This window comes from Temnothorax americanus, unplaced genomic scaffold, assembly GCF_048541705.1.
Source record: "Temnothorax americanus isolate GAGA-0224 unplaced genomic scaffold, ASM4854170v1 Scaffold3, whole genome shotgun sequence".
NCBI lineage: Eukaryota > Metazoa > Arthropoda > Insecta > Hymenoptera > Formicidae > Temnothorax > Temnothorax americanus.
In genome coordinates this window covers 3,148,960-3,176,400 of record NW_027509442.1, presented here as the reverse complement: position 1 = coordinate 3,176,400, position 27,441 = coordinate 3,148,960, and the positions used below count along the sequence as shown (strand labels likewise).

Below are 27,441 nucleotides of genomic sequence, written 5' to 3'. Positions count from 1 at the left end.
AATACACTTGCAAAAGTTGTATTAATTAATCAAATAAATTAGCTAACAAGTTATTTGCGTTATAATGTTATTTTGTATTGTAAGATACTATATTTCGAGAAAAATGTGCGTTATGGATTATCTTTACTTTGCTTGTGTTTTATCGCGGAAATTATATAAAATTAAAACGAATATAATTAATAAAAAGAACAATATAATTCAACAAAATGTGTATTTTAATGTCGGTTTATAATTAGAGAAAAAGCTGGATTTTAAAATTGTTAAAAGTACATATTCTATTAAGAGGTTAGGCGAAATCGACAAAAGTATTAGCATAGCATGTTGTTAAGCAAAGAGATTGACGGAGGTATTCTAAACGAGGGTGATGCCATGGTGTAATACATGGTAATACACCATGATCCCCCTCCAGCTGACTAGTTCGGACACGAACCATTAGCACGGACGCAAACCATGTGCGGTTACCGAGCGAAACGACGTAGTTGAGTTGCACTTTCTCAGGCGGCGCGTCGGAAAATGCAACACACAACACACGAAAAAGGCCGGGATGGCCTCTCTCAGGTTTCTCGTTTCTCTCTGCTCTGGCCAAGGGCCAAGACTAATGTTATGTTTGCGTTTGAGTGTGGTTCTCGTCGGTGATGTTTGTAAACCGTAGCGAACGTCAAAGGTGGTCAAAGGGAGCATAAGAAAAGGGAGCGTCCGGCGTCGTGGACGTGGACGTAAAGTGGAGTTCAGTGGAGCTATCATACGCAGATGAGGGTTGCATGATTCATTGGGCGCGTTATTGTTATCGCGAAAAAAAAAAAAAATGGTTCGCACCGACTGGGATCGGATATTATCCGTAAACGCTTCGTCTTTAACGGACGAAGAAATCGAGGATCTTTTCCCTACGGTGGTCCGATGCGACGTGGACGAGATCGCCGACGTACACGGTCTGCGGACGCTCGTGAGATTGTCGCAAGAAATGTTGACTTATAAAGATAATCAAGTAGGGAAATTATATATATTTTATTATGTATTCATATTAAATGACTAATATATACTAGTATACTGCGTCATAAATATTGTGTGGTAATACTTACCCCAATATTTGTTTTCGTTAGAAAAAGAGCTTGCTTGCGGAAATAAACTTTTATAAAATAAATCTATTAATGTTAGGTTGAGGCTTTGCTTCTTGAGTGTGGCGAGTTGAAAGAAACGATAGCTTCCAAACGAAAGATCGAAGGTAGGATGTTGTCAAGTTTGTATATTTATATATGTGTTTAAAATTACTTCTCAAATAAAAAGTATTTACATGATGATTATTTTGACAGATCGTGATGCAGTAAGACAAGAAAATGATAGTTTTGCTAGAGTAAGTTTTTTTTTTATCTGTAATATATCATCAAGAGTATTGCGTTTTATGCAATAATTTAATTTTACGTAAAGGATACAAATTTAAGGGGCTATTCAGACGTACACGGCAAAAGTGAAAAAGTTAAGACACTTATGGCTGAACTAGAGGTAAGTGTATATAATAAAAATATAAATAGTACAAATTATATAGTAAAGTCTCATTGTTATTGCTCTTTATTTTTCAGAATTTGGATAAGGAGAATGAAATTCTTAAGGAACAGCTAACGACATTGAGAGATGAGATGGAGGATGCGACAGAAAAAATGAACGAAATGACAGAAGAACTTTGTTCAGCCCAAGTAAAAGCTGTGGAATACAAAGGTACCTATATATGTATAATATATATATTTTTTATATGTAATAAATTTGACGTTTGGATAAATGCATAAATATTATGCCATTACAGAAAAGATATTGAAATTGGAGCAAGAAAATATAGCTTTGGTTACACAAATTGAAGAAATAACAGCACAACAAATAGACAGAGATAAAATGTTGGATGAATTTGGCGTAGCTATTGATGCTAGAATATCTGAATGGAAGGTATTAAATAAATCTGATATAATCTTTGTAGAATTTTAGAAAATGCTTTTAGATAAGGTGCGTGTACAGGAATTTGTGTTATTTATGTTATAAGGGCGTATTAGATGAGAAAGATATGGAGATAACACGTTTGAAGGAAAGCTTGTCGCATTCTTTAATGCAATCGATTACGTCAGTCAAGGAAGAAAATAAAACACAGATTATTCATCTAAATGACGAAATAGCTCGTCGAGATGCGATTATAGCTGAATTGCAAACTAAACTTTCTGAAGCGGTTGTTGAAATAAATGAGAGTGCTGCACTTATGGAAAAATTAAAAGGAGACGCACACGAGTAAGCGATATTATTTATTTATATTTGTAATGTTTTTTATTTTTTATTTACAAAGTTATTACTTTATTTTATAGGTTTGTAAGAAGCGATAAACGAAAAGAACAGAAAAGTTTGTTAAAAAAGATACAAATTGCAAATGAAAAGATCTCTAATTTGGAAAACGCGTTGTCGCAGTCACAAGATGATGCCAAATCACAGAGCAGCAAAGTCAGTAATTATATTTTTTTTTATTAATTTATGCTATTCTGCAGAGTTATTGCCATTCATTTCAAGCTATATAAGTCTCTTGCTTAATATAGAACTAATTTTTTCTTAAACAATTCGAAATATATGAAAATTTTATTACTACCTTAAAACTTTTATTTTTGGTATTAAATATTTTATAATTATTCTCTCTCACGAATCAAGTTATGCATTTATATTCTAGAAACTTGACGAACAGAAAATTTATTTATTGTCTATTGTCTGGAATTACGAAACATCGGTATGTGAGTTTTTATTTTTATCTTTTTGTAAAAGGAAATTTAATTAAAAATGATATCAACAAGTATATAATAAAAATGGCAATAATTCTAGAATACTCTTTGCACTTATTTGTTATAAATGGTATATGGAATAATAAATTTATATATATTTTTTATGTAGTTATGCGAGGTATTATCTACATTAAAAAAATATCAAGATGGAAATCAGGCTTTAGCTAGAGCGTTGAACGAAATTAAAGAATTAAAAATTAAAATTGATCACAAGAATGAACATATTGAAGATTTAACCAATGTTATTAATAAATTGGAGATGTTAAATTCGTATCAAGAAATGGAGATCTTAACCCTTAGGTAAAATTTTTAAAAGTATTAATTAATTTACATCTCTTATGTTTGAAGGAAACAGATATAACGTTATTTTTACATATTACAACAGAGAAAAATTAGGGATTCCAGAAGATGAATCAATATCGATTAAAAGTGTTGTAGCAAAGCGTAAAGAGGAATCAAAGAAACTGGAAGAGCTTGTTCGACAGAATAAAAATCTTGTAGCGGAAAATTTAGAATTAAAATCAGATGTAAGATGATTAAATTGAAAAATTAGTTTTATAGAATTTACGAAACATACAAAATATACGTGTCTTTATATATGATATATATTTTAAGATACTAGACCAATTTTTATTACAAATTTTTACTTTTCGTAGATAAGAATGTTAAAATATAAATTGAGCAAGTCTGAGAAGGTATTAGATATTTCAGAGAACTTAGATGATTCTAGTAATCAATTTTTACATTCGACTAAATTAATCGAGTCGGAAAATATACAATTATATTCCAAAACTGATATTTCTGAAGTTAATCAAAATATTCAGATACTTATAGAAGAGAATGAGGCACTTAGAACGGGCATGCATGAAATCATGGACAGTATACGCAATCAAGATGGTGAATTTTCGCTAACTTTAACGGTACTTTAGTATTGCACACATTTCCGCTTCTGACACCATGATATTTTCTTCTACCTAGTTCTTTTTTATCTTTTGTTTAATACAATACTTAATATGTTAATAGAATTCTCTGATAAATTTGCTGAATTTTTTACATTTTCTACTTATTTCGAGTAGATATATATACAGAACATTGCTGATCTTGTGCTTTTAATAATTGCTTTAAGAAAAGAAGCTGATATCTATGCACATTTCTTGTTTTAGGTAAGAGTGAAGTGGAAATACAGTCCAGTACATTGGAACGATTATTGGAAGCTTTAGATGTTAGGCATTTAGCTGGTTGGTACCATCCAGCTATGAGATTGCAGGAACATCTTAATGTTATACAGGGTAGTAATGCTGAATTAAGGTCACAACTTAAATCGCTGAGGTATTTTTCGAATTTATCATCTCTCTCAAAGTAGTATTACTATTTTTTATTATAACAATGAAATAGTTTATAGATTTTGTTAGAATCTTTGTTATAATTTGTAAATTGTTACTATGTGATTTACAGAAAAGAATTGCAAAGGAAGGATAATATTTTACGAGATCTAGCAGCGAATAAAGATATAGATTTCGAAAAATTGTACGAGAAACATGGCGAAGAGGAAGTGATAACAATGTATCTTGCAGAAATGAAAGCTTTGCAAATGGCATATAAAAATGAAATAGAAGAATGGGAAAAGCAGAAAGATTTGCTGGTTCAAGAAAATAATGACTTGAAAGATGAGACAGATGGTCTTAAAAAGCAACTAGAAATTTATAAGAAAAATTGGCAGATTTTAGAAGATGGAGACGACGTAGTTCAGAAAGCTTTTGCGGCAAAAACAAGAGAATATGCGAATATTGCTAACGAAATAATAGTTATGAACAGAAAAAATGCTAGTCTTCAACAATTGCTTGACAAAGAAACTAATAGATTATATGAATATCAAAAAGGGATAATTAAAAAAGAAAGCGATTTTAATAAAATGCTTACAGAGGCAAACAAATATAGTAAAACGTTGTTATCAGAAATTTCACTCTTGCAGAGTAATTTATGTAATTCTGTGAGTGTAATAGTACATAATGAATTAAAAGATAAATATGAGGAACTGAGTATACGTCATCGTGCTTTGTTAGAAACTGTAATAGTATCTCCTAATTCCAATGAAATAACCTCTTTGAAAACCGAAATAGAGGCAATAAGACAGGAGAAAAATCAACTCATTGAAGATTTGCGGAAAGCAGATGATTACGGGGGCGATAGTTCACAACAAAGATTGAAAGAGATAGAAGCCAAGGAGTTGATTGAAAGACAGCGAGCTGATCAGATGGCTAGATTACTCGAAATATCACAAACACAATTAACAAAATACGAAGATAACGTTAAACAACTTTCTATTTCTAATTCTGAATTGCAAGAGAGATTGATTGAGGTGCACAAGACATTGTCTAAAAAGATAGCGCTGCAGGAAACTGTACAAATAGATGATAACCGTATACAGGAATTGCAAAATGAAAAAACACAACTTCTTGTAGAGAATGAAAGTTTGAAAAAATTGCTACAAATTTCTGAAGAGGAGGCTCGATTGCAATATTCGCTGAATTCACTACAAACCCTGGAATTGGATAGTCTTAGGCATCAAATATTGGATTTGCAAGCTGTAAGTGAGGACAAGGCTACGATCTCGCTACTTGATTTTGAGCTAACGAGTAAGAAGATATCAGAGATGGAATTATCTGCACAGAAAGCGCGATTGCAGAATGAGTTGTCTTGCGTGCGACAAGAGCTTGATAACTCAAGCAAGAAATACGAGGAAATGCGTGGTTATGTACAAGATTATCGGAAACAATGTGACAATCGTTGCGGGTAAAATAAAAAATTATATTTAGATATTATTTTGCATATAAAAGAATATATCATGGTGTACGTGTATTACAGGTATTATGTAGATATTATATATTTTTTACAATGCCAATACGCGGGATCAACTTCCATAAGTGCTTTAGAAAAAGTAGTTACATTGGCTGCAAAATTAAAAGTAGATCGTCAAAATATCGACACAGAAATGCATAAGACAAAAAAATGTCATGAAGATATTAAATATGAACAGCAATGTTTATCTGCTCGCCTTGAAATTGTGGAACGTCTAAAAGATATGTTGGAGCAACAAATTGGCGCTGATAGCGTTCAAAACATAATGGAACATTATGCCGAAACTTCACAGCAAACTCTAAGTGTAAGTCTCTCCATGTCATAATAATGTATAAAAATTTTAATGAAGTTTGGTAAAATAGCATGATTTTATTGTACTAATTCGCACACATTTAAAATGCTTTTTCCAATTACTATTTCTAGTATTTTGTAATCTGTCTTAATCACAAAATTTATATTTTGCTTGATAATTATAATTATAATTATATATATACCTGTAGATCGACACTCTCTTTTGTTTTTTTCTTAACAAATATTCTCTTAATTAGGACTTCAAATACAAAAGAAGAATAGCTCATTTAGAACATGAACTCCAAATTGCTAATAGCAAATTCAACGAATACGAGTCAGTAATAAACAGCATGGAACAGGATATGTTAAATATTCAGAGAGCTTGGTACCCACAGCAAGAACATCATGCTCGAATTAGTGCACCAAATTTTGAGACAAAATCCATTCAAGTAACGATGGAAACTCAAGTAGTCAGTGTTCAAACGGATCCCTACATCTGTTGCTTAAATCAAAAAGTAGAGGATACTACTAAGGAAATTGACAAGGAAACCGTAGTTTCTAAAGATATTCAAAAACCTATTAAACCAAGTGAAACTACAGAGAAAACTACAGAGAAGACATTTCGAGAAGTGGGAAATAATACAGAAGAAAGCGCCAGCTCAGCGATTCTTAACGAGCAGCTGGATGAAGCATTGAAACTCGCATCAGAACGCTCCGCGATGCTTGTTAAGTGTGAATCGCAATTGGCCGAGTATAAAGCGAAAGTGGATGCTCTAAATAAAGCAATAACGGAAAAAGATTCGCAATACGAAGCAAAAGTGGATACTCTGAACAAAGCGATCGAGGAAAGAAATTTGCAGTATCAAACAAAAGTTGACAATTTAAATAAAGCGATTGAGGAAAAGGATTCGCACCTTACTCAAAAGCAAAATGTATTCGACGAATTAATGACCCAGCCACGAATTGCAAGTACTGATTGTGCTGACAAGTTGGTTTTGAAATCGACGATAAACAGTTTACAGAAATTAATTAATCAAAAAGAAGAAACTATCTTAAGATATCAAAATTTATTGAAGGAAGACAGAGACGAACATAGTCGGGCAGCGAGTCAGTTTCAGGATGAGATTAAAAGTTTGCACGATCATATATTAGCTATGCAAGGTAAAATCCGAAAAAGTGAAGATCCGGCTGTAATTATAAAAAAAGCTTTTGAAAAAACATTGGCGTTTGATGAAACTACAGCGAGAAGTAGTGCCGCGCAAGAAGAAGAAATTGCGAGGCTGCATGAGAAGGTATCCACATTTGAAGCAGAATTAAATATCAGCAAAGAACTGAGCGAACGTTGGCATCGATTAGCAGAAGAGAGACTGAAGTATATGGATCGTATGAGAGAAAGGTTTGTTTGACAGCCATGTAAAATCTTGCTTTTTTAAAACTCAATTAAATTTACTTAAATTCTTAGTGCGATATATAAACGAGATGTTGCAGAGTAAAAGATTGATGAAGTAATAAACTTACATATATTTTACGACACATTAGAGATAATTTACGGTTTTATAGATTAGAGCAACAACATAAAAATGAATTGGAGAGCTATCGTGGTGAATTAAACAAGTGGCAGTCCGAGGCTGACGTACTTAGACAACAATTATCTGAGAATCGCATGTTACTCACAAAAGGAAATATTTCCTTGATGAAGGAGCTACAAGACAAAGATGACAAAATACACGAGTTAACTCTCGCTTGTCAACAATTACAGGCGCGTCATAATTTGGTCAATTCACCGGCTAAATTTGGTTAACTTACTGGATTATATAATTATTTAATTTATTATACTTTTATTGCGCAGAATGAAGTTGAATTAATAGAATCTGCAAACCGATCTCATCAAATGACAGTTCATAGTCGAGGCGATATGAAAACGCACGAAACCACGCACAGTCACCGCGATCAAATGCAACAACAAAATCAAATGGATGTTTTACGTCGACAGCTTCAGTCTTTAATGGAGAAAGAGAAAATGTATAAGTACGAAATAACTGATCTGAAGCAGCAACTTAGTCGCAGGTAAATTATAAAATTATATATCAATTTTTAAGCAAACATTTGTATTGGTTATTTTACTTTTTACAATAACGATCCATCATACTTGATACATGGCACATTGCAGATACATGGCGATAAAAACTCAGGAAAAGAAGACATCGCAACGTGAAACGCAGCTTGAGCGCAAAGTGACATCCTTAGAAGAAGAGTTGCATAAAACAAAAGCTCAATTAGATCGTGAATATTTGGCACAAGAAGCTAAAAGGGTTAAGGTAGATGACAAAATACTGCTATTTTATATTACAGTGCTTAATACATTTCTCTTTTAATAGACCGCAGAAGAACTTTCGTTGTGGGAGAAACAGAAAAAATGGCAACAGACGGCAGAAAAATTAAAAGGAAAGCTTAAAGAAAAGACTGACGAATATGAAAAATTGCTTACAAATTATGAAAAGCTCCGATCTGTCGTTTCATGTATGGAACGAGAAAAATGGCATTTGAGAAGTAAGCTTAAATTCGAGAGCGATACCGTATCTGGTACTTCATCAGGAAGACCCATTTCAAATATCCAGTCTAACGTAGAGGAACAACTCGAGAAAGAATGTCGAATATTGAGAGAACGTGTTAGGGAATTAACTGACCGCTTAGAAAAAGAAAGCAATGAACATTTGATGTTAGAAATAGCGGAATTAAAACGGCATAATGCAGCTTTGAAGGCAGTTTCTCAGGTTAGCATTATATATTATTTTTACAATAAATGTATGATTTTTAACATGCTTTATTTAATGCCATGCTATTTTACAGGGTAATACATGTGTAAGCAATCAGCTTGAGAAATTAGAAATGACTAAAGATGTTCTCGAAAAGATGAATCTTAAGTTAGAAAGTGAAAACTTTGAGTTGCGACTTGAATTAGAAAGAGCAAATTCGGATACTCCAGGATTGCGAGAAAAAGTCGAACATTTGGAAAAGTATGTTTGTCATATATTTTCATACGCCACGAGAGTAGATCTTGGTGATAAACAATTAATATATCATCGTATTATTATTGTTACAGATATATAAAATTATTAAAAGCAGAAAAATCTTCCGATTCCACTCCTAGATCTTCGGAAAAAGAACTGCCAGAACCAAGCAATAAGAAATCTACCTTCGAAATGGAGAAAACAATATTTACATTGAAACGAATTATCGAGAAACTTCAGGCAGAAAATAAAAGATTAAAATTTAATTCCAAGAAAAGTCATTTCCTAGTCAATCAAGTAAATTACATAATCCCTTCGATATTATATGTTTTATGTGATATGTATCTTCTTTTATATATTATACATTATTAAATATAGGGAAAAACAAATATTATTGAAGGAGACACTTTATTCCAAAGACAATATGAGGAATCTCAGAAACGTGTGGTAAATTTGGAGGCAGATCTACGGTTATCTGAACAAAGGGTAGCTATGTTAGAAAAAGCTCAGAAGGAAGATGACAATGGAGATTTTCGAATCTTGAAGCAACAGTTAATTCACAAATCCGAGCTTCTAGATAAAGTAAAACAGTTGTTGACACGGGCCGCCATAAACGAGAAGACACTGCGACAACGCGTAAGAATTTTGAGCAGTTTGTTATTTGAAAGATAAGAGGTCGAGAATTTATCTATATTTTAACTTTGTCATTGTTGTATCTTTACCAGGTGCAACAGCTGGAATCTAAGCAAATCCTATCGACAATCCCGGAATGTTACGTGACTCCACCTACACCACAATAATGAATATTTTGGAAATAAAGTATTCGTGGATTTGCAATGAAAGAAGTACACCTTTATTGAGATACACGCACAAGTATACATATTTATTTATGTGCTTTCAATTAAACATGCTCGCAAAGCCTTCTTATCTTTATCTAATTATATATATTTAAAATATTTTTTTCTATTGTGTGTGTGTAATAATTTTATAATACGTCCCTGCCACATACATTACGATCACAATTTTTGTACGTGCAGGTGCACAATGTTGATGACAGATTGATACAATATGATGTTCCAGAAATATCATTACTTTTCTTACTTATAAATTCTTGAAATATAATCAATAATCATGTTTTTCTTATCGTTTATTATACCTTTACTTCCGCAATGTACGTACAACGGAGTAGTAAATTATTACAAAATTTATTACAGTTATTAAATGTGAGTTTAGTTTTGTTGACTTGAATGACTAGAATGACTCATTTATGTATATTTCTTGTTTTTATATTCATTTTCTCTACGTTATACCATCGTCTCATAGATAATTCCAAAATCTAAGTAATTTTTTAACATGTGAGTTGAAAAATTAAAAAGACAAACTTGAATTAATATAAATAATAATCGAGATAATAATGTATAAAAATTTCAAATTTTCTGTTCTCTCTCTCTCTCTCTCTCTCTCTCTCTCTCTCTCTGTCGCGCATTTCGACATATTAAAATATCATATCTAATATTTAAAAAATAAATTAATTAGTGTAATTAATTCGTTACTTCGATTATTTCTAACATATTAAAATATTTTGATATATTATTAAATAACTATCGTGTATTTAAGCACCACATCGATATGAATAGAAGTTTAAAATAATCTATTTCTTTCGTGCGTTTTACATATTAATATTATTTTCAATATCTCTCGAGGATACATTATATAAACAAATTAGTAAAATTAATTCATTACTTCTATCATTTCTAACGCATGGCAAAATATTTAAATGTTATTTCAATTTTTAAAAACTACTGCGCGAAGTAAACGCTACATCGATCGGCTACAGCGTCAAAATTTCGAAACGTTTCTTCACGGCAGATTTCAGATCGTTCTCAATTGTGGAACGCAGACGCGTCACGGCGGTCGCGGAGTCGCGCTCGAACACCAAGAATCGCTCTGTGATCTCTAACGTTATTCGATCGTTTGAACAAATTACACGCGCAGAAAGTTGTCGCGATTATTTCTCACAAAATATCGAACGTTCGTCACAACGCGTTCAAACGCGCGCGTACAGTCACCGTGATTTCGGTATCAGTGCTAGTACTGCTACCGCGCTCGCGGAGATCAACACGGAAGTCCTTCGGGGGTATCTCGCTTTACTTTCTGCTTTCTGCGAAGCGCAACTAAAAGTGCCGCGAGGTATGTATGTATTTTATTTATTTATTTATTTTTTTTTTCAATTAGTTACGCTAATTTCGCTTCTTGCGACTGATTTCGATCGTTTCCGATTTTACAGATATTGCATTTCTTTCGACGCTTTCAGCGCCGAAAGCATCCATCTTTGTTCGATGTTCGACGTGCAACGGAGAGAAAACGCTCAAGAAGCGTCGAAAGGAACGGTTGCCAGCGCAGCCTTCGCGTATCGATATTTTCGAGAATCGCAACGTCGCAATTCCTCATCGATAGATCTCGAATCACAAACGTGTGCGTCGTGGTCGTGGTCGTGCGTCGTGCGGTGCGCGAGAAACGCCACGGCGCGGCCGATGGCGGAGGCGCCGTTCAAATCCTTCTGCGATGATCCGTGTTTCCCGCGATCGCGTTCCCCCGAAAAGAAGATCGTTGTCGTCCGAAAGGAATCTCGCGCGCGGAAAGTTATCGCGAGTGTTTCTCGTCAAAGTGTCGGACGTTCGCCGAAATGGCGTCAAGTGTCGCGTATTAGGATCGCCTCGATCTCGACCTCGTCGACGACGCGGCGACGCCGACGCCTCTGTCAGACTTCTGGCACTCCGGACTCCGGAGTAGATCGAAATCCTCGTTTACCTCACGCCGTCGTTCGCTCGCCGAAATGATGAAAGCAGTCAGACACGATTGTCGCCACTCAGGTATGGTCCTATAATCAGCTGCGTTGATATTTTTTGCGCTCCCGATCATCGTTGTATCTTGTATCGAAGATACTGCTCTCGAGTCTCGAGTCTCGAGTCGCACAGTTGCATAAAATGCCGGGCACTCACTGTGGACCGTGACCGTGCGCGACGTGCAACGCAACGGTTGCTGCAATTTTGACACAATATTGTTCGTTCCGGAATAAGACGTACTCGCTAGTTGCAGCAACCGTTGCGTTGCACGTTGCGACGGTCCTAGTGGAGTATGGCCGGTAAAAGAGTTTTGCGTTTGGTTAGGTTTAATAAGCGCGCTGTGCGAAAGATAAATTCTTATACGGTGCTGTGCGTCCGAGAGAGAGAAATTTATATAAATTGCTAAAATCTTTGTGTCTCTGCGAAAGTAACTTGTGACAATCAAATCATACATAGTTTTTCTTGCTTATTTTTTATATTTCTGTCAAGTGTCAGTTAAATTCTGGGCCTGCTCGTTAGCTGAACTTCTTGCACAGTTCATCTTTTCTCCTTTTCTCTCCAACGTGAAAAGAAAAAGAGGAAAGACGAACCGTGCAAGAAGTTGAGCTAAAACAAACTAGGCCTTATATCTCGTGATAATTCTAATTAATTCTTAACCATCCAGGTGCGGTCATAGTAACTCCATCACTACTTTGTCATTTTAAGATATTTCGTTCATACTTCCCCCGTGGAATCTCATCCCCTTTCTACCTCTCCCTACACTGTTAAATATTAAAGGATAAAATTTAAATTAATACCTTAGTTAGAGTTAAATAATATTTTGTTATTTTTAATTAGCATTGTGCGTTGAAATTTATTGTTTCAACACAAAACAGGATTATTACAACTCCATTGATTCAGTTAAATTAACGATATATTGAGTAGGAGTGTTGTGGTGATCTAGAATGGTTAAAACTGACAAACAAATTAAATATAATTGTTGGCACTACGAATTTAACGGTGTAACTTTTCAGATAGCCGATCGGGAATAAATTTTGAAAGTGTTTGCTGCAAATTTTGTCGATATAGAACGTCAGCAGAAATATAACAGAATCTGCACTAACAGAATATAATGACAGATTGATTGCGGAAACTGTGCAAAGTCTGCCCCCCCCCCCGTTTCGTAACCATTTAAATGATATATATTTTATTCAAATTTTACGGAATGATAGATTCTGCTCCGCCGTTTTCGACAATCTGCTGTTAGATTGTGTCGACAGGCTCTATCGGCAAAACACGAGTTTAATGCGGATACAAATAATGCCGGGTCTATTGCGATATCCGAGCAAATTTATTGTCAATTTGTTGTTATATATTGCGAGCAATTTGTTTATTGAGTTGTTCAAGCAATTATTTTTTTCGCACGGACCGAGCCTGCGATCGGATGTGTAGTTGCTTACAATTTTGTTAATTATTTATAATTATATTAATGAAAAGAATCTATTAATAAAAAGTTAACCGGTCACGATGACCGCACCTGGGTATAGTTATACGATATTTTACCTGTGGATGGTTAAGAATTAATTTACATTAAATATGGCTAAATCTAGGCTGATATACACATATATATGCTATTGCGATATTACTGATGATCTATATATCGAGGTTTTTCGATTATCTGATTTTACTAAATTATCTGATTTAATCTCTAATTTTGCGCACAATTTTTCAAGCAATTGTCAACTTTTCTTGTCCAAATAACTGAATATTTTCTTCAGACAGTATATCACTTAACGATGTATTTACGTACTAACTTAAAATCTGATGTGTGAAGAGAAATACATCTGTGTGTAATGTGGCATCTATGTAAATATTTTTAATATCTGACTTTGGACACTGACGTACATTATTTGATAAAATTAGTTGTATATTTTGTCAGACAAAGTGCTTATGCTTCTAATTAAATAATTTTATTGCACATTGGCCTTTAATGTGCACCAGTTCAACCAAGAATTTACTATAAACATATTAACAAAAATATATTCAAGCATATACCTTGAATATATAGTTCAGATTTTCAAGTTAACTTATTACATTTTTAAACAATACAATATGCAAGACTATATTGAATTTCCCAGTTATAATTAGAGACCGGATTGCGGTGCCATTTTCTCCACTCCAAGGGTGTGCTAGCGGCCGAGCGCCGCGCGCGCGCGCGTGAGAATAATTACATAAATAAATAAATATATTTGCTACGTTACACCGCTAGACCGGTGTAGAGGGTACTCCTTCTCACGACTGCTATAGCACGCGCTTGGAATAGGGAAAACGGCACCGCGATCCGATCTCTAATAGTTATATAATAACATAATTTTTTGTAAATCGAGACTTAAGAATCATTTTGTTTCAAGTGCTCTGATGGTTTTATTATAAATAGTAATTCAATTAATTACGTTAATACAACAATGGCTAAAAAGAGAAAAATCGGAAAAAATTTTAGAAAAAATCAGGTATTTTGCAATAATAAAAGATTTATAAAATTGAAAGCTTAGATTTTAGCAGCATTTAATTTTTTGTGATTAATAAATTTAATATTAAAAATTAGCTACTTGATATCTTTATATAATTTCTCCGTTTATCATTATCAATTTAGTAGGTAACTTGCAATCTTGAAAAATCGAAATAATTCGTTTTAAAATTTATATTGTCACACTTTCGATCACGGTAGCACAAGCTTTTACAGCTTTTGTGACAAAGATTATAAATCTGCGCACACATTACTATAATAGTTATATTCTAGCGTACGGCAAAAATAATTTACGCAAAATTTGCATTTTCCTATATGGTATACAATTTGCACGGCTTAATATTATAACGCGTAAGTGAAAATGTGAATTGGAAAGAGTCAAAGAGTTTCTATAGATTCTGAGGATTAATAATCGTTCTCGGCCTCTTGAAGGAAAGGACGAATGGAGTACTCGTCCTCGCAGTCCGGAATGAGCTTTCCTTTATATTTCACGCAGAAGTCGACGCACTTCTGTCCCATGAAATACGTGCCGAACATCTTAGTGCATTGCGCGCAGTTTCGTATGCAAGCACCTGTACAAAGCCGGTTTGTACAGACTAAAGGGGATATCCATGACATCTCGGCAACGATTCTTAATATAATTGATCAATCGTATAACGTAGAGATTTACTTACCGATATTTCGCTCGGCGTCAGTCGTAGATGCCGTAAAGCAGAGTACGGCGAAAATCATGACAAGCGGTACGATGATTCGGTTTGACAATTTTGACATGACTGAAATAAATGTAAGCATTAATTCGTTAACTGCGGAAGGATTAACACTCGAACATATTATACGTACGTCCAGCAATGATCGAGATATTGGCAATAATAAAAGCGAGTAAAATTCTCGATTATTCGAGGAATAATCGATTAAGGCACTCTGGTTTCCCTTCAATCCACGAATAAATCTTTTGCCAATAATCGATTAAAGTTTTTGTTATTTTATGCTGATTGAGGTGGAAGTAAATCTTCCCGGTACGGAATATTTCGGTTGTTGTTAATATTAAAATAATAAGTAATAAATTAGTAAATGAGAGGAAGTCCAGATTGCTATATAAGTAAATTATCGAACGCAGACTTAATGAGAGATCTATTTAATGCCAGTGGTTCTGTGACAAGAATTGTATAAAATCGTCGCTTATATTATATGAAAACATGAAAACTTGTACAGATGTAAAAAGTATCAGGTGTTGTGTAGAATCGATGAAAGAGAAAGTAAGTCTAAATATAAGTGATGTCTTACAACACTTGTACAATGTGATATTAAAACTACATTATGAATTCTATTCGAGCCGTTCTTACACACGTTAGCTGAATATTAATAATCTTGCGATCTAAATCATAGATCTAAATCATAGACCTTTAATTATTTAGGCTATGCATTACTGGATTACGCGTACAATGTCTGCCGTTTCCAAGAGATATGATAAAGTAAATATATATCAAATGTTAATGAATCGCTCTTATTAATGCTCGACATAGATATTTCTTTTTTGTTTACCTTGCAACCCTAAAGGGGAACAAAGAATCTATCTATTTCTTTTTTATTTGCTCTTTTCGATATGGTGCAATCTGATTAAGCCTCCTTAGGCCCAGTTTCACAAGTGTCGGCTAACTTTTAACCTTAGATTAACTCACTCTTCGTTTCCTTCTAACGTCCCTCTTAGAAAGAGACGAAGAGTGAATCTAAAGTTAAAAGTTAACCGACGCTTGTGAAACTGGGCCTTTTAGGCCTGCAAAGATCAAGACAAGAAGAGTTCGTCAACCGAGCTTTCGGCGGAAGGCGGAAGGATTGGGTGTGGCGCGGTAATCGGAGAATTTTTTATCCGTATAACAACTCCGACTGCTCATTTGCATTTTACTACAGGAACAAATACTCCGAAGAGTACGAAAGCGCGAAAAAATGATCCTTCGTTCGTCTCGCACGCTGTTTTGCATTTCCGGTTCGCAATTAGTGCACGCTCGGGAGGAAGGACAGAAGGGGAAACGACATCCGCAATCGAATAAACTTTCAGGGATAACTCGGATATTAATTTCTCTCTCTCTCTCTATCTCTTTTATCAATAAGAAAAAAGTAAGAAATCTATTAAACACGCGTGTTCACATACCATACGCGGCATACGCGGTGCGCGATACGTCTTACTTGAGGCCGCGAGGCTCCCGTGAGGCCGCATGTCATCGGCATGTGAAAACCCGGGTGCGACGTTGATTGGGTGTTATGGCGCAATTACTCCTTTGATCGCACGACGAAAAACAATGTATAGACGTGCCTGTCCGCCGCGATGCGTCGTCGGGACGCTATACCGAAGGTTTCTCGCCAGCTTTTTCTTCGTGCCTCGTGCCTCGAGAGAGCAGCGCGCGTCGTCGCCATCACTTTTTAATATATACGGTCATTTATAACCGGAATCTCTTCGTCGCGCTTCCGCATTCGCCTTAACGGCCACATTGTGAACGCATAAACATAATAAATATGGATGGAAGGTATCTTGGCTTTCCGTGATGTCGTCAGTCTCCCTCTCTCTTGATCTCTTTCTCTTTCGCTCTCTGTCTCCCTCTCTTTCCCACCAGGAAGCACTTAAGGATTCAAGACCAAGGATCGCGCGGACGGCGTCCGATATCGACGTTAACGCACGTTGCACGAACAATAATGTTGATCGATCGGGGCAACTAATTGACCGGACGACGCGGTGACTCTCCTTAGCGCGTGACGAACGGATTGACGGACTTCGACGAGAAGCGTTTTCTCATCACCCGCGCGAAAAAGAAGAGACGAATTTTTAAAGACACTTGGGAATATGATTCTCAAACCTTTACCTGATCGATACGGCAACTTGAGAAGGTGAAGTTGTTGGAATTGTTAAAGACCGACGAATGACACTGAACGCACTTCGCCGGTCTTATATATCCGCAAACGCCGGATTCAACCCTCGCGCTAGGGAAACCCCCGCTGCTTATCTTCCTTTAATTCGATCTCTTCAATTTCCTGCACTCAGCGTACGGCAATGTCCTATGCGCTTTTATGGACGAACTATATATATATATTACGAGTGGCTCTTGCAATTAAAAATACTGTTGAATGCGATATAGATATTTGCTTTAAGAGAAAATATAATGTTATAAATATGTTTATAATTTAAGCAACATGAGTTAAAACAACTACTCAAAAGTTTTGTTAGAAATTTTATCTTTTCTTAGGAACCTATATAAACTTTACTGTTGATTATAAAATATTTTTATTGTAATTAGTTAAACATAAAAGCAGTTTATTTACAGTATTTTTATTAACAAATGTTTTATTTAAAAATATACCGTGAATAATAAAAGAGACATCATAAAAGCTTTTGTTTGTTTGAAGTATTGCATGTATATACTATAATTATTTTTGTATTTTACTTTGTCTTTTCTGATTAATTTTTAAATTAAAAATTTTTTTATTTTCCATTATTTTTTTAGATATACTTGTTCTATAATACTTATTTTTATATTTGAACTCATTTATTTAACATACATAAATCAAATAAAATACAAATACAAATTAAAAGCATTGTTATATAATATATTATCTATATTTAATTTCTAAGTGGTAATTTTTCTCTAACAACAAATGTGCATTGCAACAATACTATTATAACAATAAAACAAATACTATCATATAACAATTAATCCAATTATAATAACATTATTATAATTAATTATTTATTCTATTTAATTCTGAGCGACACAAATATGTAAAAACAAGGATGTAAGTTTAACACATAAAACTTAATTTATGTCTTAAGCTTCTTCTTGCGAGTCTTCTGTCTCTTCTTCGTTGTCCTCATTTTTTTTACGAGGCGATTCGTATTCCAAACTCCAAAAGTTATTATATTTGATCGGTACTGCTTCACCTTTCTCAATCATTTTGTTGAGATTATCGTCTAATCTGGAAAAACGATCCGTCTTGTCTAAGATACTCGACAACGTTTTACGAACATCTTCTCTGTTTCTCGATTCTTCTTTTTGTCTATCTTCTTCGGCCGTCGAATTATCTCGCAACTGGCGCAAAACATCCTCCGTAAAATGATGAGACAAGAATTTGTTTTCCGTGTCGACTGTTTCGGACGATTCTCCATCGTTGTTCTTTTCGAAAATATGCATAAAGAAGTCTTTGTCGTCGTAAGGATATTCTTTATCGATTTCTTCGCTCTCTTTCGTTTTTCCCTTCGCATTAAAATTAGCGTCCTCTTCTCTGTCGTTCGTCTCAGCTCTATCGTCGGAAGCGATTCTATGATTATCGTGGTAATCTTTATTCTTGACGATGTAATCTTGCAATTGTTCTTTTGGATCCGTGGCATACGTCTCGACTTCTTCAGATTCCTTAGTGCGATTGGGATTTTCCTTATGTTCTTTTGAATCCGTATACGTTTCGACCTCTTCGGACTCCTCGGTGCGATTAGGATCTTCTTTATGATTATATTCCGATTCTTTATCATTGCTCTTTCCAAAAATATGCTTAAAGAAATCTTTATCGTTATAAGGATAGTGATCTTTATCGATTGTCTCGCTCTCTTTCGCTTCCTTCTTCGCGTAAAAGTCAGTCTCCTCTTTCGTCTTGTTTCTGTTGTCCAAAGCGATTCCGTGATCATCGTGGGAATCTTCGTTCTTCGCGAAATAATTGTGCGATTTTGCTTTTGGATCTGTGGCGTAGGTCTCGGCCTCTTCGGACTCCTCGGGGCGATCGAGATTTTCCTTATGGTCGTATTCCTTGCTAGAGGTAGCGCGTATGCTTTCCAATATAGGGTCGTTTTTAAAGAACTCGCTCCAATTAATTGGTTTTTTATATTCATTTATGTCAAAGTCAACGAAATCCGAGTTTTCATTCTCCTCGGACAACGCGGATTCCGCGGAATCTTCTGCGGAACGGTGAATATCGTCGTTTGTAACATTCTTGGTATTATTGCGCAACTTGGTGTCTTCGACATCGTAATTGTCGACGCATTCGGCAGAATCTTTACTTTTTGTACAACTTGAATGCGAGTTGTTTGCGTTCAATGAGGTGTCCGGCTCGTTACTTTCAGCATGTTCCACTTTAATCTCAGCACTTGGAGACTTTGAAGAGAAATCATCAGCGCCGTGGAGCTGTTCTGGGCTATAATTGTAATCGCTATCGTCGTATTCTTTGTATCTCGCTGCAGTTGCGCTCTGATTACTTTTGTCTAAGCTGTTTTCCTTTTGGTCGGAATAATCTGGTACCTCTACATAGGGTATGTTTGAAGGATCATATTTCGGAGTCGTGCCTGTCGAATAATTTTCCGCGTGTTTCGCTTGATCCTTTTCTTGCGAGTCTATGTCGACAGCACTCTTGGTCGGCGAGAGTGACGAGATAGCGAAATCTTCTTCAGATGAATACGGCGGTCCTGGCTCGGTGATGACTTCCTGCGATGAATGACGCGTTTCGTTAGCGTTACTATATTCCGTCGAATTATCCGAAGACGAATGGGTGACGTGTTCAACCTTATCGGGGAATTTATTCAAGTCGTCCACTTCGGAAGCGCTATTTACGAGTAAAGGCACGATCGGATCGTTACTTAATTTTGCTATGTTTACAACTGGAATTTTCTTAGGTTGCCATTGAGTTTTATTCGCAACGGCCCAAAAGCCTGATATATAAGGACCAGAGTCGGATATTTCTGGTGAATTTATCGTATCCGTGATGGTACCAAGTGACGGTTTTTCGTTCGTTGCTTGCACCTGCTTATCTCCTTCGTAATTGAATGTTTCTTCTTGGACGCATGGAGTTGAAGCTGCGTCACTTTTCGGGATACTCGCGTTTCGTTTAGAACGAGCCTTTGTGTTTCCGTTCTGCACCTTAGTCGCATTAATTATATCCCAGATGCGTTTATAAAAATCTCGTTCCGGTTTAATATTGGGATTTGTCACTTGTAATTTATCTTTCTGCGACTGCGAGGCTGTAATTCGGTCTTTATCAGTGCAGGTTGAATTATCCTTTTCAAAATTATTCTCTAAGGAATTGTAACCGCTGGTAATATCGGAATGAGGACGGGTACCGTTAATGTATTCCCAAATACGTTTGTAAAATACAGTACTTGGAATCGCTACATTGTTCGCTGTTTTAAGATCAACCGTATTTTTACTTTGCAGTCGTTTTCTCGTTAGAGGAGTCCTCATTTGTCGTTTTCTATGATTGGGTTTCAGATAACGAGATTTTTTACTTGAAACAAAAGTTTTTCCCCGTTGAGGATGCCGCGAATCTTTAGTTACAGTCGAATTATTTCCCGATTTGTAAGACGAACGTTTTGAACGCTTCTTGCCAATCATTTTCTGAATATTTTTTACTGTTTCCAGCATTTGCGCGCTGTTCTGCCGTTTCTGTCGAATGGCCTCGACAACTGTTGTAATCTTGATGATTTCCATATCAGGAGACAAATTCACATTTTTATTTTGATTATTTGTAGGAGAGACTGTTAATGACATAATTTGTTTATTTAAAATTTTTTCTTGTTGCTGAACTATTTTCTGAGGCATTTTCTTTTTTGAACTGGTTGCTGTAGCTTTTTCCATGGATTTTAATTTACGATTGAATTTATATACTTGCTGTAATGTGGGCTTAATCTCAGATGCAGCTTGCGCCGATTTCATTATGGTATCCTGGAAATGATTGAGTAACAATCAGCGATACTGTATATCGTAACATTACATTAGATTACAAATCAAATTACAAATCAACATTATTCAAAATAATTTCATTAATGTTACAAAAAGCAAGTATTTTACCAATATAATAATATATTTTACATGCAATAATGATACACTATTGTACATTAAATAAGTAGCAAAAATATTTTTTATACGTATATCGGATCGCACATTGTCGAAAATGCGTTTAGAAAAATACTTGATAGGTATATGTACTTACATTAATATTTTGTGAAAGCGGTGAGGAGCAAATGAATATCACGGTTCCGTATCTTGCATGTAATTCTCGCAGCATTAAGCTGTACCCGTGCATTTTATACTACCGTGTAATAAATCGTGCCATCATACGTATTATACAATGATCCTAAATTTAATAGATCTTTAAACGTGTGATATTTTTATGAACCAGCAACTCTCTCTACCAACTCACGTGCAATTTCTGCTCAGTAATACAGAAAAATAAATGAAGGTTTATTAAATGGCATTCTTATGAAATTGACTTTATTTGTTGATTGTAATTATGTACAAAGTACAATACAAATGGTAACTACATCATTACAGTGGCGCAGAAAATATACATTTCGCTCGTAGATTCGAATAAAAGCAAGAGATAATTTCCGAGCCACTGCGCGTGAATATTTATATATTTACATTTTGCTTATTACAATAATGCTTGAAGCGATAATCGATCATCATACAAAACTGTATATCATACATTTTTCATTAATGTATTTGTTATATCTCACTGTAGGATTGTCAGTATACTATTGACAAATAAATAAGATTTTATTCCATTTCAATTAAGCAAACGTACATGTGCTCTCATACTTGGTAACATTGCGTTAACGCGTTTGAAAAGGAAATTGTCATTCTTAAGAGACTTTCAGTACATAAATTATATACGTTAAAGCTACTACTAATAAGTGTCTAAAGCAATAATAGAAAAATAATAACATCAAGTTTGATCATCGATAATAAGCTCAGTCATTGTTACTGCGATAGATCCAGCAAAACGTTACTTGAATTTTCATACTTCATGAAAGGGTACTCCCTATTGTACTCCATTGTGAACAGTGTAGACAGAGATATCTGAATTATCATTATCAAGTCTAATCATCGAGCATCCAAGAAAGATACTTCGATCATAAGTATGGTACATGTACGCAAATACCCCGTTATACATCTCGCTGTACACATGGACGGTCGATCGACTGTATCTCCACGTTTGCGTTGCGCTTCTTTAGATAGTGCAGCCTCAAAGCGCAGCAAATGACGTATATGGCGGCAGATATTTTACGATCAGGCGCATTTGTCCCCCGCGGTGCACTGCGCTTATTTTCTCGTGAAGCCCAGATAGGAAGCAATGCCGTTAATATTCTCAAAGAAGATTCGATAAGCTTGCTGCCTGTCGTAGTGCTCCGGCACCATCGCCGGTTTCACCGGACGCTCCTCCACCCATCGCTATAGTACAATAGGCAATTGTAGGTACTGATGTGGTGCATGGCAGTCGGCGGGGAAATGTGGAGTTAGAACGGTATAATATATACGATTGCGCGCGTTCGTCAACAAACGCGATCGTCTGATTCTGAAAGCTGTGTATGTCCGAGCACACGATATACTTTATACCTGTTATTAGTACCAGATACTAGGGGGGGGGGTGAATGTAGACTAGGAATGCAAGATGATGTAGAAGAGAAAAGCACAACACAAAGAAAACTGAATTCCACATATCGTTTAATTTTATATCCAAGTTGTGCTATATAGCGTAGAAAAAGAATATATTTAAAAACGCGGATAATATAAAATTGTAGGCAAAATGCTGAACGTTTTCACGCCTACATCGGGGTTTGCATTTCTAGCGAATGATGTCTGAGTATAATCTTGATTTCATTTTTAATGGGTGGTTTAATGGATGTGGCATGAAAGAACACGCGAAATGTATAAAACAGAACGATAATAAAAAATTTTATTGTTCGAAGTGTTATATTTAAAAAGATGGCACTTACATAATTTTGTGTATAATAGCGAGCAGTATTCTCTGGACAAGAACATTTATAGAAATTCCAACTTACAAAAATACACCATTCGCAACTGTAATCGAGTACATAGTCAAATGATCGTGCTTCGCATTAAATAGATAAAAAAAATTTTTATGTTTAACAATATATATATTTTTAATGTACTTTGAAAGGCACCAGAATATGAAGTAGACTATTTTCAATGTGCTTCGATCGAGAAATCAAGGGATATTAACTTCACGAAGAATATGTATTGGAAGGACTAGATATTAAGCTAAGTGTTATAAGTGTCCGCGATGCTGAAGAGATGGCGATAGATGGTTACGTGCATGGAGTGATTCGACTTTTGATCGTAATTTGCTATGTACAAAGAGTGTACTGTTACCGAGTGTAGTTTTAATATTGTAAAGTTCTTATAAATTCGACGTAATATTATCGAAAATAAAATAATTGTAATGGTGGAAGGAAATTACATTAAATTTATTTAAAAAAATATATAAAAAAGAAGTCGCTATATATTACTCAAAGTTTGAATAATAAAATACTAAATGCAATATAAATGAAACGTAAAACAACATACGAAAAAATTTTACAATAAACATTTAAATACGATACATTTAGATCGAATAAAATTATCTGCGAGTTGAAGTGCAGTTTGCAGACACTTCAGCATATTAATCGCTATACATGTATTTGTTAAATAATACTAAAATAAAATAAAATAATAATGGAAAATTCTGAAGCTTATACATGAGAGAAAATCCAATTATATGAAATCTGTGCAATCATACGCGGCATTCAAACTGTAATATTACACAGTCACAAATAACTTTCGTATACGAGAGAAGATCAAAACTGAAACTTGACGTATAAATAGCATTCTATTATCTATATTTTGAATAGTGAGTCTGTTGTTATGTATGAAATTTTTGTTGCCTTTTGTATGAAAGTGTACATGAAAGATAATGCACGTTGCATTCTTACTATAGGAGAAGCTATATGTACATTCTGTTGATAAGGATTAATGTGAAAGCTAAAAGTGTCCTGTAACTTTGCCAAGGGTTCAGGGTCGATGTCGCTTGTGTTATCTTCGATTATAATCGAGCTATCAGTATTCTACGATCCAAATTGGAGTTTACTATCGTAATGATTGCAACGGTAATGATTGCAACAACACGTCTATGAGTTATTATCAAAAAGTGTCAAATAAATCGGGATCGTAGTTTATGAATCGATATTATGAACAGCTCGAAATGTCGATTCGAGTATGACTGTCACTGGCCAACTCTGTCGCACTACGATTTAATCAGTTCGTTCGACTTAAGCATGACTTATCGCGTCTGTTTGCTCTACTTCAACACGTGCGTGCCTACGGGGTGGTCGTGTGTTATATAGTGCCTAAGGGTTGGGCTTCTTGGCTCGTGGCTCGGTTGGTTTACGTGGTGGTGTTCGCCTAAGGGCACTCTGTTTATATCTAGATTGGTGAAACAGATTCTCCTTTTATTTCCCCAACTGCCCATACGGGTCTGCTAGATTACTCACGTATTGCGCGGCGTGACTCGTCGCCGGGAATTCGGCCCATTTCGACAAGTCGATGCCGGGTAGAATACCGCTGCGACATGGGACTCGAGGATTTCTGTTATGACACAATTGCAGATACATATTATATACATAGACAAAATTAGTTGTTTAATATAATGGATAAAAAATAAATACGTAATATTAGATATAGAATATATTAATATATATAGTAGGTAATAATACATATTTTTATAGGCTCTTTTCTTTACAATTTCTTTACAATAAATGAAGTGTAAAGTTACGATATTGTGGCTATAAATATAATTTTTCTTTGGCTACACTCATAAATTAGAATGTTTGTCGTTAATTTTGGTTGCATTTTTTAATTTTTTTTATATTTTAACCAACAAATTGTTATTTATCATTTATAAATCGTATTCACTTACATTTCGTGATCTGGAAGAACCATCGGATAGATTTGTACCGTATCGATAAGATCGGTATTGTCGCAGATCAATCTGGCGAGCTTCGTTTTTCGAATCTCGTTTAATTGTTCTAGAAAAGTGAAAGTAAAACCAATTTTAGAAGGTATACCGCTTCTCGTTTATACATGTCGAATGGTTGTCGCGAGTCCTTGACTCGCGCTGCTCCCCACCGGAAAGATAATTCGAAAGGGTCTCTTACCGAGAGTGAAGGACGACGGCTGGTTCGGCAGCTCGTACCAGAATCTGTCTCCGCGGCGCGAATGACTGAACTGCGTGGCAATCAGACAGGCGAAGGTTGGCCCGAGCATGCTACCCGGAAGCGGTCTTTCGGATACACCGCCCGACCATAAATCGACGTCCGCGGGATGTCTGAAAAGGAGCGCGACTAAGATAAAGTCGTTATTTTTGAATACGTTATTTTTTAGCACGATTGGTCCATCGACTGAATAATGAGATACAACTGAATAATGAGAAACTTGACCGATTGGTCTTTCGGTACTCCGAAGGTTCCGCTACCGACTTTCACAGACGTGTAATATACTCACTCGAAAATAGTGCTATATCGCCTGACGGTTTCATTTGGCATGGAACCGAACAATTCTTCGAAGGTGTTCGCTTCGGGAAGGCCGCAGTACTTTCTAAAATTATAAAATTACGAAATTATAATTATTTAATAATATATACATATATACTTTATTAAAAGTATATTCTGGCACATGTATTTTAATTTTTTGATTGCTGGAGAAAATTAGTTGTCTCGACGACTAAATTCTCCGTTGGTTTTATCATCATTCATTGCAATTTTACTTCTATTTGTTCCTCTGTTCCGTTCCATTTATCTAGATTTGCTGTATACTTGCTATACAGAAGATTATTACGGAACACAGTTATCGCTTTAACTGCAGTTAGTTAAACAAGCTTGTTAGTACGAGCACAGTTTAGCGATAACTCACCTGAATTCCATATAACTTGGAATACCAAACTCGCGGCCGCGTTGCATGTTAAAGGATACCAAATCCATTCCGAATTTCGCTCCCGCTTTTTTGAAGAGATGATTCGTCACCTGTAAAGAACAAACCATGTAGTACAGCATAGTTGTATATATCCTATTTGTGTTAATCATTGTTTTACTTCTTGCGTTATAGAATCGTCCATAGCCTGAGCGACTTGGTTCATCAAGCCCATGAAATATTCGTCAAATACACCGGCCCGATATAAATCATAAGGGCGTCTTATCAAATCTGAGAGTCTCTTTGAAGCTATAAAGATAAACAAAAATAATTTGCAATTAGATTTGAAGGGAAGAACAAAAGTCAGGCACTCTAACGAAAAATTGATTAAAAAATCATCTCATTATTTATAATATTACATTTTTTTAATCAAGTTTCGAAACAAAAATTTTAGTCTATTTAAAATAATAAAATTTTGTTATTTATTTAGAATTTAAAATTTATCTATTTTCTCTTAATATATAGGAGCAATTTTAATTTAGCCTAAGAAAAAAGATTTCAAAATTATTAGAGAATTTATATTTGAGACAAACGATATCTTCCGATATGATTTGTTTATGCAATGTAATCTTGTTGTGCAATTATTATATATTGTCGCTTACCAATAAATTTGTGAGCTTTGCTCCATCGTTCTACAGCCGTGGGCAATAGCGAATGACCGAACCTAAAGGCAGCAGCGGCGAAAGCGTCTATTACGCCTGGATTTATGCTTGGATCGTATCCATTCCAGTATTTCTACGGAAAATTGATATTTTAACGTCAACGTGGTTATTAGCGTTTATCAAAGGCTGTCCAACACAGTTAAAAATATACGGAAAATATATATCGTTAAATCTCAGTTATTACGACAACATACGGTTATTAGACATTTTTATCTGTGCATTTGAAAAACAAATTACTTGCTTATTAACGTTCCCCTTTAAAGTTATCTTCATTTATATATATATATACAGTGACAAATTATATATGTCTCTACGTGTAATTTACGCGTAAATATTCATGCATTTCGTTTCAATTTATTTCAGTGTCGTCAGTTCAACTCACTTCCTTCTCGAGGAGAAGTCCGAATTTCTCCATGACATCTTTGCCGAGTAATATCGGGAGGAACTCGTTATAAGTGACGTGTTGAATTTCCGCGATGACGATGCGCCTAGCTTCCTGGAAGAGAATCTCATCGTCCCAGTGCGGATTCACGACAGCTAACACTTTGGCAAGCCGGTTATGCTCTCGCGCCAGTAAAGTGTGCATGCAGGTAAGTACCAACTGTTCGTTTACACGAATCTCACCTATAAGTAACAGAGGTGACCGATACAATATCAATTCTGGCCTAAGATTCTAAAAGGATGATTAGTT

The 27,441-nt window shown here is 35.2% G+C and overlaps 3 protein-coding genes across 10 annotated transcripts in view; 1 reads left to right on the top strand and 2 right to left on the bottom strand.

The window, feature by feature from the left end:
• The first annotated feature begins 392 nt into the window (after positions 1 to 392).
• On the top strand, positions 393 to 10,102 carry Cep290 (Centrosomal protein 290kDa). 3 transcript variants are annotated; one of them, XM_077412085.1, is made up of 23 exons: positions 393 to 985; positions 1,156 to 1,222; positions 1,311 to 1,351; positions 1,426 to 1,500; positions 1,578 to 1,713; positions 1,799 to 1,935; positions 2,030 to 2,268; positions 2,343 to 2,475; positions 2,914 to 3,104; positions 3,190 to 3,331; positions 3,629 to 3,701; positions 3,968 to 4,133; positions 4,260 to 5,597; positions 5,670 to 5,967; positions 6,212 to 7,350; positions 7,515 to 7,713; positions 7,804 to 8,021; positions 8,125 to 8,272; positions 8,333 to 8,728; positions 8,805 to 8,971; positions 9,058 to 9,262; positions 9,344 to 9,601; positions 9,691 to 10,102. In XM_077412085.1, the coding sequence occupies exons 1-23, from the start codon at positions 806 to 808 to the stop codon at positions 9,763 to 9,765; spliced, it is 6,021 nt and encodes a 2,006-aa protein (XP_077268211.1). In that variant the 5' UTR covers positions 393 to 805; the 3' UTR covers positions 9,766 to 10,102. The 3 variants fall into 3 exon arrangements, with proteins under 3 accessions (XP_077268211.1, XP_077268210.1, XP_077268213.1); XM_077412084.1 differs by having other exon boundaries at positions 3,461 to 3,701; XM_077412087.1 differs by having other exon boundaries at positions 912 to 985; positions 1,440 to 1,500; positions 3,461 to 3,701.
• Positions 10,103 to 11,179: 1,077 nt separating this feature from the next.
• Positions 11,180 to 17,215, bottom strand: Eh (Eclosion hormone). 2 transcript variants are annotated; one of them, XM_077412103.1, is made up of 3 exons: positions 17,173 to 17,215; positions 14,992 to 15,090; positions 11,180 to 14,889 (listed from the first exon to the last, which is right to left on the bottom strand). In XM_077412103.1, exons 2-3 carry the CDS (start codon positions 15,086 to 15,088, stop codon positions 14,723 to 14,725), a joined length of 264 nt encoding a protein of 87 aa, XP_077268229.1. In that variant the 5' UTR covers positions 15,089 to 15,090; positions 17,173 to 17,215; the 3' UTR covers positions 11,180 to 14,722. The 2 variants fall into 2 exon arrangements, with proteins under 2 accessions (XP_077268229.1, XP_077268230.1); XM_077412104.1 differs by lacking the exon at positions 17,173 to 17,215 and adding an exon at positions 16,467 to 17,120.
• Positions 17,216 to 18,117: 902 nt separating this feature from the next.
• Cysu (peroxidase homolog) overlaps positions 18,118 to 27,441 on the bottom strand; it is a 138,178-nt gene continuing 128,854 nt past the window's right edge. For 4 of the 5 annotated variants that reach the window (XM_077412097.1, XM_077412098.1, XM_077412095.1 and 1 more), the window contains exons 9-17: positions 27,133 to 27,374; positions 26,691 to 26,823; positions 26,210 to 26,337; positions 26,032 to 26,141; positions 25,624 to 25,716; positions 25,278 to 25,447; positions 25,040 to 25,148; positions 24,615 to 24,708; positions 21,528 to 22,515 (exon numbers count right to left, since the gene is read on the bottom strand). In XM_077412097.1, coding sequence (XP_077268223.1) covers positions 22,387 to 22,515; positions 24,615 to 24,708; positions 25,040 to 25,148; positions 25,278 to 25,447; positions 25,624 to 25,716; positions 26,032 to 26,141; positions 26,210 to 26,337; positions 26,691 to 26,823; positions 27,133 to 27,374 — 1,208 coding nt within the window. In that variant the 3' untranslated portion in view covers positions 21,528 to 22,386. Of the gene's footprint in view, positions 21,007 to 21,527; positions 22,516 to 24,614; positions 24,709 to 25,039; positions 25,149 to 25,277; positions 25,448 to 25,623; positions 25,717 to 26,031; positions 26,142 to 26,209; positions 26,338 to 26,690; positions 26,824 to 27,132; positions 27,375 to 27,441 lie in introns of those variants that run through there. The other variant, XM_077412100.1, reaches the window with a different exon arrangement.

What these genes read in the sequence shown, in the direction of transcription:
- Cep290 (XM_077412084.1), top strand. Translation starts at nt 806, where the DNA reads ATGGTTCGCACCGACTGGGATCGGATATTATCCGTAAACGCTTCGTCT. An exon ending in TGACTTATAAAGATAATCAA is followed by an intron (nt 986 to 1,155) that starts GTAGGGAAATTA and finishes TATTAATGTTAG; the next exon opens with GTTGAGGCTTTGCTTCTTGA. An exon ending in CTTTGAAGGCAGTTTCTCAG is followed by an intron (nt 8,729 to 8,804) that starts GTTAGCATTATA and finishes GCTATTTTACAG; the next exon opens with GGTAATACATGTGTAAGCAA.
- Eh (XM_077412103.1), bottom strand. Translation starts at nt 15,088, where the DNA reads ATGTCAAAATTGTCAAACCGAATCATCGTACCGCTTGTCATGATTTTC. An exon ending in TGACGCCGAGCGAAATATCG is followed by an intron (nt 14,890 to 14,991) that starts GTAAGTAAATCT and finishes GGCTTTGTACAG; the next exon opens with GTGCTTGCATACGAAACTGC.